The sequence below is a fragment of the Stegostoma tigrinum genome, chromosome 10 (genome assembly GCF_030684315.1).
Source record: "Stegostoma tigrinum isolate sSteTig4 chromosome 10, sSteTig4.hap1, whole genome shotgun sequence".
Taxonomy (NCBI): domain Eukaryota; kingdom Metazoa; phylum Chordata; class Chondrichthyes; order Orectolobiformes; family Stegostomatidae; genus Stegostoma; species Stegostoma tigrinum.
The window spans coordinates 82,789,363-82,806,935 of record NC_081363.1 but is presented as its reverse complement, the minus strand read 5'-3'; the positions used below and the strand labels follow the sequence as shown (position 1 = coordinate 82,806,935).

Sequence of the window (17,573 nt, the reverse complement as noted above, 5' to 3'; positions counted from 1 at the left end):
AGATCTGAGCGAAAGAGACATTGAAGAAGAGCCAGTCCGTCACTCCGTCCGCTGCGTGATTATCGATATCGGTCACTCCTCCCCACTCAGGGATGAAGTACAGGTCCTGACCATTGCCCCCCTGCACGCTGCTCCTCTGGGGCCCGAGATAGAAGGCATCCTGCCCGCCTCTTCCCCGGAGATTGTAGTAATAGTCAGAGAGGGAGTAGGTGAGCTTGGCTTCTTTGGGGAGTTCCTGGACAGTGTAGAAGCGGTTCGGCTGGGAATTGCCGGTGTAGGAGCCGTGAAGTGTGCTGCGATCCTCGGTCAGGGATCCAATGACCTCGCGGGTGTGCACATGGATGAAGAACAGCAGCGTGACCGATTTCTCAATCAAGTGAATCCAGTGGGTCTCTCCAATGCCAGCGACCACGTCGTTCACGGAGCAGTGAGCGGAGAAGCAATGCACTTTTTCCACGGTTCCAGAGCCGATGGGATTGGGTATTTGGACCGTCATACAATTGGCATCGTCCAGCTCAACATCCAGTGCCCCCCCGAAGGCAGAATCCTACCCGGATAAGAAATCAACCACCCCATGGCACCCATCGGCTTGGGTGTCCCCAGTGATGGTGAAATAACTCTCGGCGCTCTTCAGCTCCTCGATGAATTTCATATCTTTGCGATGTCGCTCGTCCAGCTGTGGGATTCTGTAAGCCAGGGACCACGGGGAAAACTCAGCCGCCACATCCAAAATGCTCTGGCCAATGTCTCGTAAAGCGAGGGCGATGCCCTTGAGGACCGCAAGGCAGCGCTGACCAGTCGATGCCCTTGCGGGTAAGGATTCCAGGCTGCTCTTGATCTCTGAGTATAGCGGGTCCAGGCCGAGTCTGATGATGGTCAGGGCCAGGGTGACAGGGGCCATCTCTGGCCCGGCCAGCCCCGTCAGTAAGATGGCACCATCCAGCGCAGCGTCGGCGTAACCGAGCGGGCTCTTCCTCTCCACGTCCTCGTAAATGTTGAAGGCGGCGAAGGCGGTAGAGAGCACTGGTGCCTCTGTGATCTTCCCCAGCTTGGACATTTTCCCCAGGAGGCTCTGGGCCGCTTTCCCCTCCATCTGTGTGGCGATGCTGGTCAGGGCACGGTGGGCAGAGCGCTCGAGAAGACTCGAGACTTCCCCATTGATACCGGCCAGCTCGCCCAGCCCATGGATTCCTTGTGCCAGCATGATGCCACCCTCCACATCGCGGCCCTGTTCCAGGAACTCTCGGGCCCCCTGGAAACCCATGAGGGTGCCATAGACACCCAGGGCATAGTTAACTCTCTCCATGGCATGGCTTCCACCCTCCGAGACCTGGCCCAGACCCCGGAAATGTTCATCCAGCAACTCCTCTGATGTGAGCTTCTCCACTTTGGTTGGGACTTGAAGCTCCTTACTGATAGAAGGGCCACTTTTGCTCTGTATTTTGACAGTTAAACTTCCCTTTTCTAAGCGTGCTGAGCCATGCACAACCTCATACTCCACCCTGTCCACCTCCTCTTGGGATTTCACGCTCTGTGTCACCTCCCGCTCTAAGTACTGTATGTCGTTGGCCATTTTTAAAGCCACTCTTGGTCGGAGACTCTTCCCTAGCACCGAGTCTTCCAATCGCCGCATATGGTCAACTATATCTCGGCTCAGACTTTGGTAGGAGTAGGTCTGCATTGTTGGAATCTCTGGAAGGTTATTGAAAACCTCGCTGTTGATGTAGCGATCAAAATCATTCTGATCAGCCTTTGGTGGCAGGTTTTCGCTGTTCTGTGTCAGTGAGAAACCGAACAAAGTACTCCTCATCCATTCTTTTAAGACTGCCCGAGATAGATCCCGCACCTTGTCAGTCTCTACTGTCTGCAAGCCGATGTTGGCATGGTTGGTCCCCCACGTGCCACCCCGAGCCATGGGGTGGGACTCAATGAATTGACGGGCATTTCGGGACTGGCCACAGAGCAGAGAGTTCATCAGCACCATCCTGGGGTTCCTCGCCACCTCCGCTAAGTGGGTCGCTGCCACGATAACGGCGTCATGTTCATTGACATTATTACTGATCATATTTGCCTCCCCAGTCACCCAGGCTATAGCATTCTGCTTGAAATACGCAGCAGCATTCATGCTGCTTAAAAGCCCGTTGTAGGTCAAATCGATCTCTCTTGGTGGGGCTTCACCATTCGGGAGGATGTATGGCTCAACATAGAAGTTCTCCAGATTGATCTTCAAAGTGTACTCACCAAATTGTATGAATCGGTTTTCTTTCTTCATTCCATTCACAACACTTTCGTACACTTTATTTAGTGTTTCCTGGTCCTTTGTTCTTTTTTTCATCTTCTTGATGTTGACAATCCTGTCCCATATATCAATCAATTTCTTTTCGTCCCGTATTACAGGCATATCATTTTCATCCAGGATGTTGTCAGGTAAAGGGAGCTGCTGTTTTTGCCATGCCGTCTGTATGTTTTTTATGTTGTATTCTGATCTGAGAAGTCGGTATCTCGCTACTTGACTTTCCCGGATCAGATCGAGGACGTTCGCCAGATATTGCTGAAACGTCTCAAATACTCTCACTCGAACAGTTTCTTGTTTCTGATCGGAAATTTTTATCCTGTCAACTTCTTCCACCGTCACACCTTCGGCCATATCAAATATTTGTTTAGTTTTACTTTGAATGATATCATCCAGCTTCGTGTCCGGGACCAGGTATTCTTCTCCGTCAATGTGCCAAATTAAATGTCCTGGTTGGTCCACCAAAGGGTGGATGTCTTCATCTGGGTCATATGTGTGTGTCCAGTAGCTGTCCTCATCACTAAGGTCTTCCAGCTGGTTGTCTTCACCCAGCCTCACCTGACGCCGGTGGCTGGTTTCATGCCTGAGCCAGTCTTCACCAGGATCCGACGTGACTTTGGTGCCGTCCGGGAGGACGCTGACCTTAGCGGTCCGGGCCGACAGGGAGCCCACCTCCAGCTCATGGTCCCGTAGATCGATGAGAAGATCCCGGACAAACTGCTCGCCTTCAGGGCCTGCGCCGACATTGCAAGCCACCAGGCTGAGTGACTGCACCGATTTGCTGGGGAAGGCGAGAGGCGATTCAGCTCCACGGAGAGTGAGGATGGTCTTGGACAGCTGATGGGCGGTCATTCCTCCCAAAGTGTTCTCTTGGCTTGAGCCGTGGCCAACTACCACCAGCTTTGAGCGGCTGGTCACCTCGGGGGCATTCCCCTGGAATGTCGATTTCAAAAAGATGAATTCTTGGCCGTTCCATTTCAGCAAGGTCCTGTACTCCCCGGCATGGATTTTCTGCTTGTTGTAGATCGAGTCAGATGCATCTGTGACAATCTGATCAGGTTCCATCCTCAGGATCACCGTGTGATCCTTACCCTCTGGGAAGATGGCATCATTCTCCCCTCCAGCTTCCTGCAAATTGTTGTTGTTTACCTAAGGGGGAAACGAACAGAAAGGGAGACTCTATGAAAAAGTCCAGTGTCCAATTTCCAACAGTGTGTTGAATGGAATAGCTGACTTCCACTCTGAGTTCGACCTCATATGGGACTGGCATCATGTAATCCAAATACTTCTCCCACCCCTACACAGAAGTAACAGAATCAAGGTGTAGGGGATGAATGCTTGAGGGAAACAATACATGGGAGGTTCTCCTGATGTTTAACATATGCTTGGCTGTGGGAAGTGTTGTGGAAACCAAGGAAAGTCTGAATCTGCCTGTGCCTTGGTTATGCTGGAGTTCTAAGGCTTTCCGATGGTGAGAATTTTTAAAATCATTTTGTAGCATTTCTCATTTTCTGTCATAAAAATCAACTCACTGTATTGACAACTTTTGTTTTATTTCCACATCAGGAACATGTCTATAGTTCAGTAAAATGACCAATGTGTTGGCAAAGCTTTCGATTCTTCAGAAATGATTCATTGAATAACATGGTTTACAATGAGTTCCAAATCAAGTGACCTATGTTTAAACACTTCAAAAATGATAATATGTGTGTGTTTTATATTAAATTGTTGTTATGTCCCTCCTCTCTGTTCATGAGAGCAGATTAAATGATGTGTTGTACTAATAGACAAAGTGATATTTTCTATATTCACATGATGTCTATGTATCTCCCTTGAGCATCAATAACCTGATCACTTTAACAATTATCTAGAACAACAGTATGTGGTGACAGACTTCCTCCTCTTCCAAATCTAACATGCATCATAAGATTCATGGGGAAAAGTAATATTGGACCAATCAATGTATTAATGGCATTTGATTCAAGACCTTTGTACCTTTGATGTGCCAGTCACATCTGCATCTTTCCAGTGGTTCAATAATTGGCGTGCTTTTCTAGAAAACAAAAAGGTAAATGTAAACATTATCTGAAATGCAAATTGTATTTTGTACAAATATATGTATATATCTGAGTTCTGTGTGATTGGTTTTTTTGAGTGTTTGATATATTTCCATTGCTTTGTATGTATGTGGATGTGTGTGTGTGTCTGTGTGAACCTGTCTGTCGGTGCCTGTCTATGTGTCTGCATGTGTGTCTGTGTATGTCTACCTGTATGTGTGATTATGTGAATGTGTTGTGAGGGATTGGAGTATGCCCATGTGTATCTGAATATCTTTCCAGGAATGCCTGTGAGGCTGATTGTTCAAGTTTGTGTACTTGATTGTACCTGTTTGTCGGTGCCTGGCCTGCATGCTACATTTATTTATTTGCACTATTTCTCTCCATGTCTACTTATATGTGGATTTTTTGTGTGACTGGCAATTTTAATTGCACAGGATATTGTTCTGAAGGAATATTTTGATACGTTAGAAGTTGCCCATAGATTTCCTGTAGAGCTTTGCACTTGAATATACTGCAGTTAAAGAGACATTAGCACAGCACAGTGCCCTGTTGAGAGCAGCTGGGCCTCATTTGGGCAGAAGAAGAAATTATGCCCCTACTTAACAAATCATCTTTAAAAATTCTTAAAGAATAGGATGTCCGAAACAGAATTGATTGATTAAGTTACTGAATTGATCATCAAATCAGTTGTAGAAAGGGAAACGAAGTAGAGAAAGAAACATTGAGAGATTGAAGGTAGAATGAGAGCCAAATCAAAATAGTGTTTTTCACTTTTTCAGAAATAATTGTTGAAACAAATAAAAATCTGATAAAATGAGACTCCGAACTGTGTAAGTTAATTTTCAGTGCCAAAGGCATTGTTAAGCAGTAACTGTGGATTGACAGGGACTTAGACAGGAACAGACAAGCCCTATTCTTTAATGAGCAAGTTCAAGTTTTTTCCTTCACAGATGCTGCCAGGCTTGCTGAGCTTTTCCAGCAACTTTATTTCTTTTCCTGATTTACAGCATCCACAGTTCTGTCAGTTTTCCTTTGGCCCATCAGCTCTATGCTGAACAAAAACAATAGCCTAACTATTCTCCATTTTCCAGCACTCAGCCCATGGCCTTGTGTGCCTTTGTCTTGCAAGTGTACATTGAATACTTATAAAAGCCATCATTCCCACCACCCTCACATCCCCACTAAATCTCTTGCCCTTGCCTGAAATCTATGACCCCTGAACATTGATCACACCTCGGGGATAAGTTTCTTCCTGGGTATGCGATCTATGCCCCTCATAATTTTATTCGCCTCAGTCATGTATCTGTATGTTTCGTCACTTGAGGTACACGGACTTCCAAAATCCCCCTCGATCATGACCCTCTGCTTTTTGCTACTTAGCCGATCCTGGATCAATTTGTCACATTTCCTTGGATCCCACGGGCTCTTAAATTCGGTGTCTTGTCACGTATGCATGGCCTCGTCCAAAGATTTGTTTAAGCCCAAATCAATTACGTCAAATGTCCAAGTCATTTGCACACCTGCGTAGCTCTTCAAAAACTTCAAGCAAGTTGATCAGTACGATGACACCTTCACAAATTTACTGTCAGCTGGACTTAATCCAAGGGCAGATTAATTCTGTCCCTCAAAATTGCTTCCAACAGTTTCACCACCACTGAGGTTAGAATGACTGGCCTGACATTTCCTGGTTTATCCCACCTTCACTTCTGAATAACAGTACCACATTGGCTTTCCTCCAGTCCTTGGGTAATACTCCAGTAGCCAAAGAGTAATTGAAAATTATTTCCGATGGTCCATTTCCTCCCTCATCTCGCTCAACAGTCGGCGATATGTTTTATCTGGCCCTGTAGATGCATCTACTTTTATGCCGAAGATGTGCAGATTTGGTAAATTGGCCATGCTAAATTACCCACATTGTTCAGGGATGCTGAGGTTCAGTATGTCAGCCATGGGAAATGCAGGGTTACAGGGATAGGGTAGGGAGCAGGGTCTGGATCGGATGATTTTCAGAAGATTAGGGTGGAGTTGTTGGGCTGACTGGCCTGTTGCCAGACTGTGGGGATTCTTTGAATCTATAGATAAAAAAGCCTGCCAGATGACTCAAGACCTACTCTCTGTTTGCTAATTTCCTTCAGTGGATCACAGTCCTTCTCCCTGATTTCTATATCCACAGCATTCATTTCATTCATGAACACTGACACAAAATATTCATTTTGAACACTGCCTATGTCCTCTGGCTCCACACACGACTTATCCCTGTGGTCCTTAATGCTTCCTAGTTCTCTTTTTATCCTTAATGTATTTGTAAATGAATAGAGGATTTTCGTAAATTTCACCTGCTTTTATTCTTTTATGCTCCCTTATTTTGCTCTCCTGATTTCCCTTTTGTTCTGTTTCCGAGCTGTATGACTCTGTGACTGACATTGACTCGCAATGATAAGTTTTATTCCATTTTTTCACTGTCGCTTATCTCCATCCTGAGCAGGTAAGAACATATACACGTACGTACCCCAAGCTTTATTAGATATGTCAGCCAGCTTGTTGATATATCTTTCCATTAAGTGTGGAAATGGATTTGGAACCATATTGTGCAAGATATAATTATTGTTGTCTACTTACTTCTGTTCTTCCACCATCCATTTTGCATCTTGAATGTTGTTGCTATGCTCAGTTATGAATCGGAAATTGTCTGGAACTCCTGTTGAAGAAAATGATGTTTTAAGTGACAGGAGCATCCCACATAATAACCATTATCCTACATGCAGTGGGTATGTATTCAGTAACCTTGGTTCATCACAAGATGCTGGAATAAACGTCAAGTTTTCAGCCCAACCTGCAAGGTATACTTGTTAACAATGTCATATTAAACACATGTCACAACCCAATTGAATGGATTATGGTCATTTAGCCACATATTTTACAGACAATTTAGTCTAAAACCATTGATGTCATTCTTTGTGTATTACCCAGAGTTTGGCTGTTGGGTTGAGAATCATACAAGCAATGGTTGACAATGCGACTTGAATGTTGTAATGAGGGGCAGAGATTGGACAGTTTGGGCAGCAGGTTTGTTGGAAATGGATTCCTCCTGAAGCCTTGCACTCCAAAGTAAACTGCAACTTTGTTCTCTCAAGTAGTTGCAAAGTTGACAAGTGTGTTTGTTGGAAGGTGTGAACTGTGGGTGAACAGACTGTATTTAGAATCTGCAGCGGAGAAGCAGGCAATTCTACCTACAGGTCTATACCAATGCTTATTCACCACATATATCTTCTATCTTACTAATTACCTCTTTTCACCTTCTCCCTGTATCTCCTGTAAAGTATTCCATGTGCATCATGATCCCCCTTTAAAGGTGACTGACTTCACTCAGTTCTTAGGGCAACATGTAAGACATTCCTGAAACTCTCTGTCAAATAAACTGCTAAAATATTCTGTCAATCTTTAAGGGGCTCTTACAGGATTAGGTCTGCATTAATTTCATCAGTGTAAGTCCAGTGAATTTGGCTGAATGAGTGCCAAAGTTTGCAGAAACAAGAGAGTCGGTTAGATTGTAAATCAAATTTTCACATAAAGCTACCCACTTTCTCTTGAAGGGGTGTGTTGTACATCTGATGCCAAGAAGTACTCTCCATGGAAAGTAGAGGAAGAGGGATTATCTTTCAATTCCTCCCACTTCCTACAGACAAAGTGGGTGGCCATGGTTACCCTCATGGGCCCAATAAGTTACCTGGAACAATCTCTCTTCCATATCTACACTGGCACCTCAACCCCACCTCTTCCTCTGTTACATTGATGACTGTATCGGCGCCGCCTCGTGCTCCCACGAGGAACTCGAACGGTTCATCCACTTCACCAACACCTTCCACCCCAACCTAAAGTTCACCTGGACTATCTCTAACACCTCTCTCACCTTCGTGGACCTCTCTGTCTCTATCTCGGGCAATCACCTATCAACCGATATCCATTTCAAGTCCTCTGATTCCCACAGCTACCTAGAATACACCTCCTCCCACCCACCTTCCTGCAAAAATGCCATCCCCTCTTCTCAATTCCTTTGCCTCTGCTGCATCTGCTCCCAGAGTGTGGGATTCCACTCCTGTACATCTCAGATGTTCTTGTTTTTCAAGGACCGCAACTTCCCCCTGGCAATGGTCGAGAATGCCCTCGACCGTGTCTCCCGCATTTCCCACAACTCATTTCTCACACCCCGTCCCCACAATAACAGCCAAAAAAGAATTCCCCTCGTCCTCACATACCACCCCACAAACCTTTGGATCCAATGCATCATCCTCCAAAACTTCTGCCATCTACAATCCAACCCCACCACCAAAGACATTTTTCCCTCCCCACCCTTGTCTGCTCTCCAGAGGGACCTCTCTCTCCATAACTCCCTTGTCCACTCCACACTTGCCTCAAGCCCCACCACACCTGAACTTTTCCCTACAACCGCAGCAAGTGCTACACCTGCCCACACACCTCCTCGTTCACCCTCATCCCAGGCCCCAAGAAGACTTTCCGCATCAAGCAGATGTACATCTGCACATCTGCTAATGTGGTATACGGTATCCGCTGTGCCTGTTGTGGCTTCCTCTACATTGGGGAGACCAAGCAGAGGTATGGGCACCACTTTGCAGAACACCGATGCTCAATTCGCAATAAACAATTGTGCCTCCCAGTCGTGAACCATTTCATCTCCTCCTCCCATTCCACACACGACATGTCCATCCTGGGCCTCCTGCAGTGCCACAACGATGCTACCCGAACTCATATTCCCCTTGGGAACCCTGCAGCCCAATGGTATCAATGTGGATTTCACAAGCTTCAAAATCTGACCCCCCGCTTCCGTATCCCAAAACCAGCCCAGCTCATGTCCGCCTCCCTAACCTGTTCTTCCTCTTACCTATCCCCTCCTCCCACCTCAAGCCACACCCCCATTTCTGACCTACTAACCTCATCCCACCCCCTTGACCTGTCTGTCTTCCCTGGACTGACCTATCTCCTCCCTACGTCCCCACCTACACTCACCTTTACTGGTTCCATCCTCGCCTCTTTGACCTGTCTCTTTCCTCTCCACCAATCTTCTGCTCTATCTATCTTCGATCTACCTCCCCCTCTCTCCCTATTTATTTCAGATCCCCGTCCCCTGCCCCATTTCTGATGAACGGCCTAGGCCCGAAACGTCAGCTTTCCTGCTCCTCTGGTGCTTGTCCTGCTGTGTTCATCCAGCTCTACACCTTGTTATCTTGAATTCAGGACATGATTGGGAACATGGGACTGGGATGTCAATAGCTATTACAGAAACATGGCTCAGGGAAGGGCAGGACTGTAGCTACTGTTCCAGGCTATAGGAGATCGAGGAATGATAGAAATGGGGAGGAGGGAGGAGGGGGAGTGACATCTTTTGTTCAGGGATAACATTACAGCTGCATTTAGGGAGGATGCTCCTTCGAGTATGTCCAGTGAAGCTGTTTAGGTGGAACGTATTGGGATTATACGATAGTCTCCCCCAACAGTCTGCAGAAAATTGAGAAGCAAATTTGTGAGGCGATCTCAAAGATCTATTAGAAAGATAGGGTTGTAATAGTAAGGGATTTTAACTTTCCAAGTGTAGACTGGGACTGCCATAATGTTGAGGATTTGAATGCAGAGGAATTTGTTCAGCGTGTGCAAGAAAATTTTCTGAGTCAGTATGTGCACATACCTACTAGAGAAGGAGCAAAACCCAACATTTTCTTGGAATTACGTCAGAACAAGTGTCAGTGAGAGAGCACATTGAGGCTAGTGATCATAACTGTATTAGCTTTAAAATAGTGATGGCAAAGGATAGACCTGATCTAACAGTTAAAGTTGTAGAATAAAGTAAGGCCAATTTTGATGGTATTAGGCAAAAAACATTCAAAAGTTGATTGGGAGAGGTTAGTTACAAGTAATGTGATAGTTGGAAAGTGGGAGGCCTTCAAAAAACAGTTAACTTGGAGTCCAGAGGCAGTATATTCTTTTTAGTGTCAAGGACAAAGCTGGAAGGTGAAGAGAATGCTGGATGATGAGGGAAATTAAAGCTCTGATCAAGAAAATGAAGGAGGCCTGTGGCAAGTACAGACAGGTGGGATTGAATGAATCCCTTGCGGACTATACCAGCAGTAGGAGTGTACTCAAGAGGGAAATCAGGAGGACAAAAAGGAGACATCTGATAGCTCTGGCAAATAGGGTCAGCGAAAATCCAAAATAAATTCTACAAACACATTATGGGCAAAAAAGGAACGAGGGAGAGAATCGGGCCCTTTAAAGAACAGCAATGCCATCTATGTGTCGAACCATAGGAGATGGTTGAAATATTAAACTTGTATTGCATGTAAATATTTAATGTGGACGAGGATATGGAAGCTAGAGAACATGGAGGAATAGATTGTGGTACATTGAAAAGTGTCCATATTAAAGCAGGTGAGCTGCTGGATGTCTTAAAATGCATGAAGGTGGATAAATCCCCAGGACCTGAATAGACGTATCCCAGAATTTTGTGGGAAGCTAGAGAAGTGACTAGCAGGCCCCTTGCTGAGATATTTGTATCATCAACAGCCACGGATATGGCGTCAACAGACTGGAAGGTGCTAAAATGGTGCCATTATTTAAGAACGGTGGTAAGGAAAAGCCAGGGGACTACAGAGCAGTAAATCTGACATCAGTGACGGGTAAGATGTGAGAGAGCATTCTGTGGGACAGGATGCACATATACTTGGAAAGGCAAGGACTGATTGTGGACAGTTAACATGGATCTGTTTGTGGGAAATCGGGTCTCAAGAATTTGATTGAGATTTTTTGAAGAATTGACAAAGAATATTGATGAAGGCAGAGCAATGGACATTGACTTTATGGACTTCAGCAAGGAGTTCCATAGGGTTCCGCCTGGTGGACTGTTTAGCAAGGTTAAATCATGTGGAATCCAGGGAGAGCAATTTGGAGACAAAAATGGCCTCAAGGTAGTAGACAGAGGGTGGTGGTAGAGTGTTGTTTTTAGGACTGCAGGACTGTGAGCAGTGGTGTGCCACAAGGATCAGGGTTTGGGTACGCTGCTTTTTGTCATTTATATGAATGATTTAGATGAGAATATAAGGGGAATGGCAAGCTTGCAGATGACACCAAAATGAGTGGTGTAATAGGCAGTGAAGAAGTTTATCTTAGAGCACATCGGGACCTTAATCAGATGGCCAATGGACCAATGAGTGGGCAGATGGAGTTTATTTTGGATAAATATGAGGGGTTGCATTTTGGTCAAGCAAATCAGACCAGATCTTATACACTTATTGATAGGGCCCTGGGAAGTGTTGCTGAACAAAGGGACCTTTGGTGCAGGTTCATAGCTCCTTGAAGGTGGGGTTGCAGGTAAGCAGGGTAGTGAAGAATGTATTTGATACGCTTGCCATTGCTAGTCAGTTATTGAATATAATTGATGGGAGGTCATGTTGCAACTTTGTAGGACATTGGTTGGGCCACTTTTGGAATATAGAAATCAGTTCTGGTCTCCCTGCTGTGCGAAAGTCAGAAATAGACGAGTACAGCACGGGAACAAGCCCTTCGATCCACGATGTTGTGCCAAACATAACACCAGATTAAACTAATCCTTGCTGCCTGCCCAACGTCCATATCCTTCTATACTTTGCTTATTTATGTGCTTATTGCATCTGACTCCACCGCTACCCCAATAACGTATTTCAATCCCCTACCACTATGTGACAAAAAACATGTCCTTCACATCTCCTTTGAATTTTCTCCCCTTACAATAAATGCATGTCCTCCCGTATAAGGCATTCCAACTCTGGGAAAGAGGTTCTGACTGTCAACCTTAACTATGCCTCTCATAATTTTATAAACTTCTGTTGGGTCTTCCCTCAGCCTCTGCTGCTCCAGAGAAAACAATCTTAGTTTGTCCAGCCTCTCCTTAAAGCTCATACCCTCTAATCCAGACACCATCCTGGCAATCCTCTTCTGAACCCTGTCCAAAGCCTCCACATGCTTCCTGTAATGTGGTGACCAGAATTGAATGTCGTATTCTTAGGTGCAACCTAACGAACGTTTCATAATGCTGCAACTGAACTTCCTGTACTCAATGCCCTGACCAGTAAAGGTAAGCATGCCATATGCCTTCTTTACCACCCTACCTGTGTATGTGGCTAGTTTCATGGAACAATGAACTAAGATCCTTCTGGACATCAATGCTGTCAATGGTAGTGCCATTAACTATATATTTTCCCTTAATACATGATCTCAAAGATGTTGTTAAACTTGAAAGGGTGCCGAAAGGTTTTACAAGGGTCTTGATGCGGTTAGAGGGTTTGAGCTCTTGGGAGAGGCTATACAGGCTGAGGCTATTTTCCCTGGAGCTTTGGAGGCCAAGGGGTGTCATTGTAGAGATTTATTGTATCATGATGGGCATGGATACAGTAAATAGACAAGGTCTTTTTTTCCAGGTAGAGGTGTCCAAAATTAGAGGCAGAGGTTTAAGGTGAGAGGTGAAAGATTTGTAAGATTTGTGAACTTTTTCACACAGAGGGTGGTGTGTGTGTGGAATGAACTCTCCTGAGTAATTGGTGGAGACTGAATCAATTACAACATTTAAAAGGCATCATGATGTGCAGATAAAAAGGATTGTTGAGAAGGATAAGTACCAAATGAGGCAAATGGGACTCAATTAATTTAGGATATCTGGTCAGCATAGATGAGTTGTACCAAAGGGTCTGTTTTCATGCTGTATGACTTGATGACTCTGTATTCCTTGAGAGATTACATCTAGGAGTAATGATGCACTAATTTTCTGTCTTAGTCAAAGAGCAGGAGCTCGCAAAATTGGAATAGATGTGGGTATGTGAGCGACATTAACTGGTTGCTGATGCTCCACAAGGAGTGTACTTTACATTTTCCGTTTACGGGAAGTTATTTATTTCTATGTGAAAGCTGGTCTAGAAATTATTCCTAATACTTAGATTTAAATCGTAGGAAGTTAGAAATGTACAGTTTAGTAGGAGGCCATCAGGCCCCTCATATCCATGCTTGCTCTTTCAACAAGCAAATTCAATTACTTTTTTCTATTTCTCTGCTCTATCCTCATAGCCCTTGTTCTTTTCATGTCTATAGTCATGTCATTTTGACGATTGTCATTGAATCTGCTTCCTTCACTGTCCCAGGCAGTACATTCCAGATTATGGCCAATCGCTGCTAATAATGTTTGCAAAGCTATCTAAGTGGCTGAGGAGTTTTGATGGCATCAGCCAGATACAGTAATGCAAGAAAACAGTTGCAACAACTTTAAATACTGCTGATGTCTCTACATGCTGAAGATATGGATCAGATGTCCGACGAAGATACTTCATATCCAGGAACAACTTCATCAGCTCAAACAACAGCAGGCCAGAAAATTACTGTCAATTCTATCCATGAACCCTTCACGGTTATTCTAATGTCTAAGGTCCCATGAGTAAAACATTGACACACGTATGTGGGGGTGTTGGATCAGCCTGGATTTCAATAAAAGACAAACAAGGACGTTGTAATGATCACCTTCATTATTGTTCCCAGGAGCCTGGATCTCCCACACCAATAGAAAAGACACGAGCCAGAAGTAGCACAGCTTCCAATCCATGAGTCAGAGTCAGCGCATTCTGAGATGATGTTGAAAATATCAAGAAGGTTGAGATGGTAATCATAACATCAAGCAGAGAGCAACACTACAACTCATTAGGAGAGCTTTGTAAGTAGCTGGCACAGAATGAGTGCGCAGAATAGCCACCTGTACTCCAAGAAACAATGTTGTGAGTTTTTGTATTAAACATTGGTGACGCTGTATAATATGCACCAACCTTATAACACAGAATGTCACATCTGCACTGCATTTGTCCTGATTAATAGTGTTTTGTTTCAAAAGTTTGTTTACTTTTTGATCGACATGACCAATCGATTTGCATTTCTGTCTGTTGAACTATTTTTTGAAAGCTGGCCACATTTAGCAGCACTTTTGCCTTTCAGGCGGAAAATCATCCAGGGTCTCGTAGAAATGAGCATTTGTGGGCTTTTTCAGAGCACTGACTTAAACAGTCGGAGGCTGGCGTTCTTTGCCGTTTGAATAGTCTGTCTCTGAGCCTCCTGGAGGGTTCTTAAACCGTATCACAGCACTGGAATGCAGTGCGGGACATTGACAACTGGTGGCATACAATTAAAGTCAATGAATCATCCTGGGAGACACTTGGAAATAGAGCACCTTTCCTTCACTGAGAACATCCTGGAATTCCCTCTCTCATGGAAATATGAGTCATCTTACAGCACATGGACTACAGTGGTTCAAGAAGGGAGATCACCACCACCTTCTCCTGGGCAGCTGCAGACAGCTAATAAATACTGGCCCAGCCGTCGACATCCACATTCCACAAGTGAATTTTAAAAACGATGATTGTGGTTTGTCTCATGATGGGGAAAGTAAATGAAGCAGGTAAACTGAGTGCATGAGCATTGTGAAAAGGCACCAATTCAAACCAGCCGTCCTTACAGCTTTTAACTGCTACGTTTCCCATAGCCTGGGAACCAAGGTTGAGTTTGAAATAACTACTGAATTCTGAGGCATACAGCTCCAGCCTAACGCTTTTAAATCACCTTTAAATCACCAACCGGCCTCCCGTGAATAAATTGTTCGCCCGTCCCGACACTTTCCGTTTTAATTGGAATCAAACTATTTCAGGTTTTCGATACTTTTACGACCCACCTGGCTTAGACCCACTAGTTTGGGCAATAGAAGTGGTGCCACATAGATAATAGATTGTTTTGTCAGTAGTCATTAAGAATGAACTAAAAGCAAACCAAAATTTCGCTTCCTTCAAATGCATGTAATCACAGTGCTCTTACCTGTTTGGGCAGGAGATAGAAAATGTCCTTTTTAAGTCTGTTTTCTCCCAGTATAAAAGGTACGCTTGACTTGCGTGTCAGCAAATGTGCAATGCAAATATTTGAGAATCCCCGCGTTCATAACCTTTCCTGTAACAGCACTCGTAACTATAGAGTCCACATAACTGGTTCACCTCGATTTCGAGCAGCTCTCAGGGTAACGATAACATGTATTGCAGGAACAGTCATTCATTGAATGGGAAGGAGAGATTTTCGATTCTTCCTTTTTCGAGATTTATATTGCCTCGCACTTGTGTGGCACAAATGTTATTTGCCACTCGTCAGTCCAAACCCGGATGTTGTCAAAAACTTTTTGCATTTAAACAGGGACGACTTCAGTCACTGAGAAGTCACAAATGACGCTGAGTATTGTGCAATCATCAAAGTACAGCCCCACGTCCGATCTTATGAAGGAGGGAAAGTCATTAATGAAGTAACCGAAGATATCTTGGCCGATGACAGTATCCTAAGGAACTCCTGCAGAGATGTCCTGGGGCTAAGATGATTGACCTCCAACAACCACAACCATTTTCCGATATGCCAGGTATGAGCCAAATATCAGAAAGTTTGCCCCCTGATAGCCATTGATTGCAGTTTTGCCAGGGCTCCTTGATACCACGCACATCGAATGAATCCTTGATATCAAGGGCTGTCACTCTCACCTCCCGTATGGATTGCGGCTCTTTCGTCCATGTTAGAACCAAGGCTGTAGTGAGGTAAGGAGCTGAGTGGCGCTTCAGAACCCAAACTGGGCATCACCGAGCAGGCTCTTCCTGAACAGGTGTTGCTTGATAGCACTGTTGACACCTTCCATCACTTCACTGATGATCAAAAGTAGACTGATGGGGGCGGTAATTGGCCAGGTTAGATTTGTCCTGCTTTGTGTGTACTGGACATATTTGGGCAATTTTCCACGTTGTGAGGTTGATATCAGAGTCATAACTGTGCTGAAACAGCTTGGCCAGGGGAGTGGCAAGTTCTGGGGCACAAGTCTTTGATATTATTGCCAATATTCTGTCAGGGTCCATAGCCTTTCTAGTAACCATTGTCTCCAACAATTTCTCAATATCACATGGAGTGAATCAAGTTGGCTGAAGACTGTTATCTGTAATGCTGGGGACCACTGGAGGAGGCAGAGATGGACCATCCACTTGACACTTCTGGCTGAAGATTGCTGTGGAAGCTTTGGCCTTATGTTTTGCCCTGATGTGCTGGGCTCTTCCATCATTGAGGACAAGAATATTCGTGGAGCATCCTCCAGTAAGCTGTTTAATTGTCCACCATCATTCACGACTGGATGCGGCAGGACTGCAGAGTTTAGATCTGATTGGCTGGCTGTGGGATCGTTTAGCTCTGTCTGTCACTTGATGCTTATCTTGTTTGTTGTACAAGTAGTCCTGTTTTGTGGCTTGTACGTGGGACTGTACTTTGATGATTGCACAATACTCAGCGTCATTTGTGACTTCTCAGTGACTGAAGTCGTCCCTGTTTAAATGCAAAAAGTTTTTGACAACATCCGGGTTTGGACTGACGAGTGGCAAATAACATTTGTGCCACACAAGTGCGAGGCAATGAAAATCTCGAAAAAGGAAGAATCGAAAATCTCTCCTTCCCATTCAATGAATGACTGTTCCTGCAATACATGTTATCGTTACCCTGAGAGCTGCTCGAAATCGAGGTGAACCAGTTATGTGGACTCTATAGTTACGAGTGCTGTTACAGGAAAGGTTATGAACGCGGGGATTCTCAAATATTTGCATTGCACATTTGCTGACACGCAAGTCAAGCGTACCTTTTATACTGGGAGAAAACAGACTTAAAAAGGACATTTTCTATCTCCTGCCCAAACAGGTAAGAGCACTGTGATTACATGCATTTGAAGGAAGCGAAATTTTGGTTTGCTTTTAGTTCATTCTTAATGATTACTGACAAAACAATCTATTATCTATGTGGCACCACTTCTGTTTTGTGGCTTTACCAGATTGACACCTCATCTTCAGGTCTGCCTGGTGCTGCTCCTGGCATGCCCGCCAACACTCTCCATTGAACCAAGACTGATCCCCTGGTGTGGTGGTATGTCAGGCCCTTGAGAGTACAAATTGTGCCTGAGTACAATTGCTGCTGTTGATGGCCCACAGCACCTCATGGATGCCCAGTGCTGAGTTGCTCGATCTGTGCGAAGTCTGTCCCATTTAGCACAGTGACAGTACCACACAACATGATGGAAGTTATTCCCAATGTGAAGGTGGGACTTTGTCTCCACAAGGACTGCACATTGTTGGCATATTATGCAA

At 44.7% G+C, this 17,573-nt stretch overlaps 1 protein-coding gene across 1 annotated transcript; it reads right to left on the bottom strand.

The window, feature by feature from the left end:
• Positions 1-547: 547 nt before the first annotated feature.
• LOC132210070 (uncharacterized) lies at positions 548-16,715 on the bottom strand. The gene is made up of 5 exons (XM_059649313.1): positions 15,241-16,715; positions 13,906-14,006; positions 6,973-7,051; positions 4,289-4,346; positions 548-3,442 (listed from the first exon to the last, which is right to left on the bottom strand). Exons 2-5 carry the CDS (start codon positions 13,985-13,987, stop codon positions 548-550), a joined length of 3,114 nt encoding a protein of 1,037 aa, XP_059505296.1. The 5' UTR covers positions 13,988-14,006; positions 15,241-16,715.
• Between the last annotated feature and the right edge of the window lie 858 nt (positions 16,716-17,573).

Bases quoted from the DNA above. Each gene is read 5' to 3' on its own strand.
- LOC132210070 (XM_059649313.1), bottom strand. From the start codon at position 13,987: ATGGATTGGAAGCTGTGCTACTTCTGGCTCGTGTCTTTTCTATTGGTG. The intron at 7,052-13,905 runs GTGATCATTACA...TTTCTTCAACAG, and splicing joins TCCTGGGAACAATAATGAAG to GAGTTCCAGACAATTTCCGA. The intron at 4,347-6,972 runs GTAAGTAGACAA...TTTGTTTTCTAG, and splicing joins TGGATGGTGGAAGAACAGAA to AAAAGCACGCCAATTATTGA.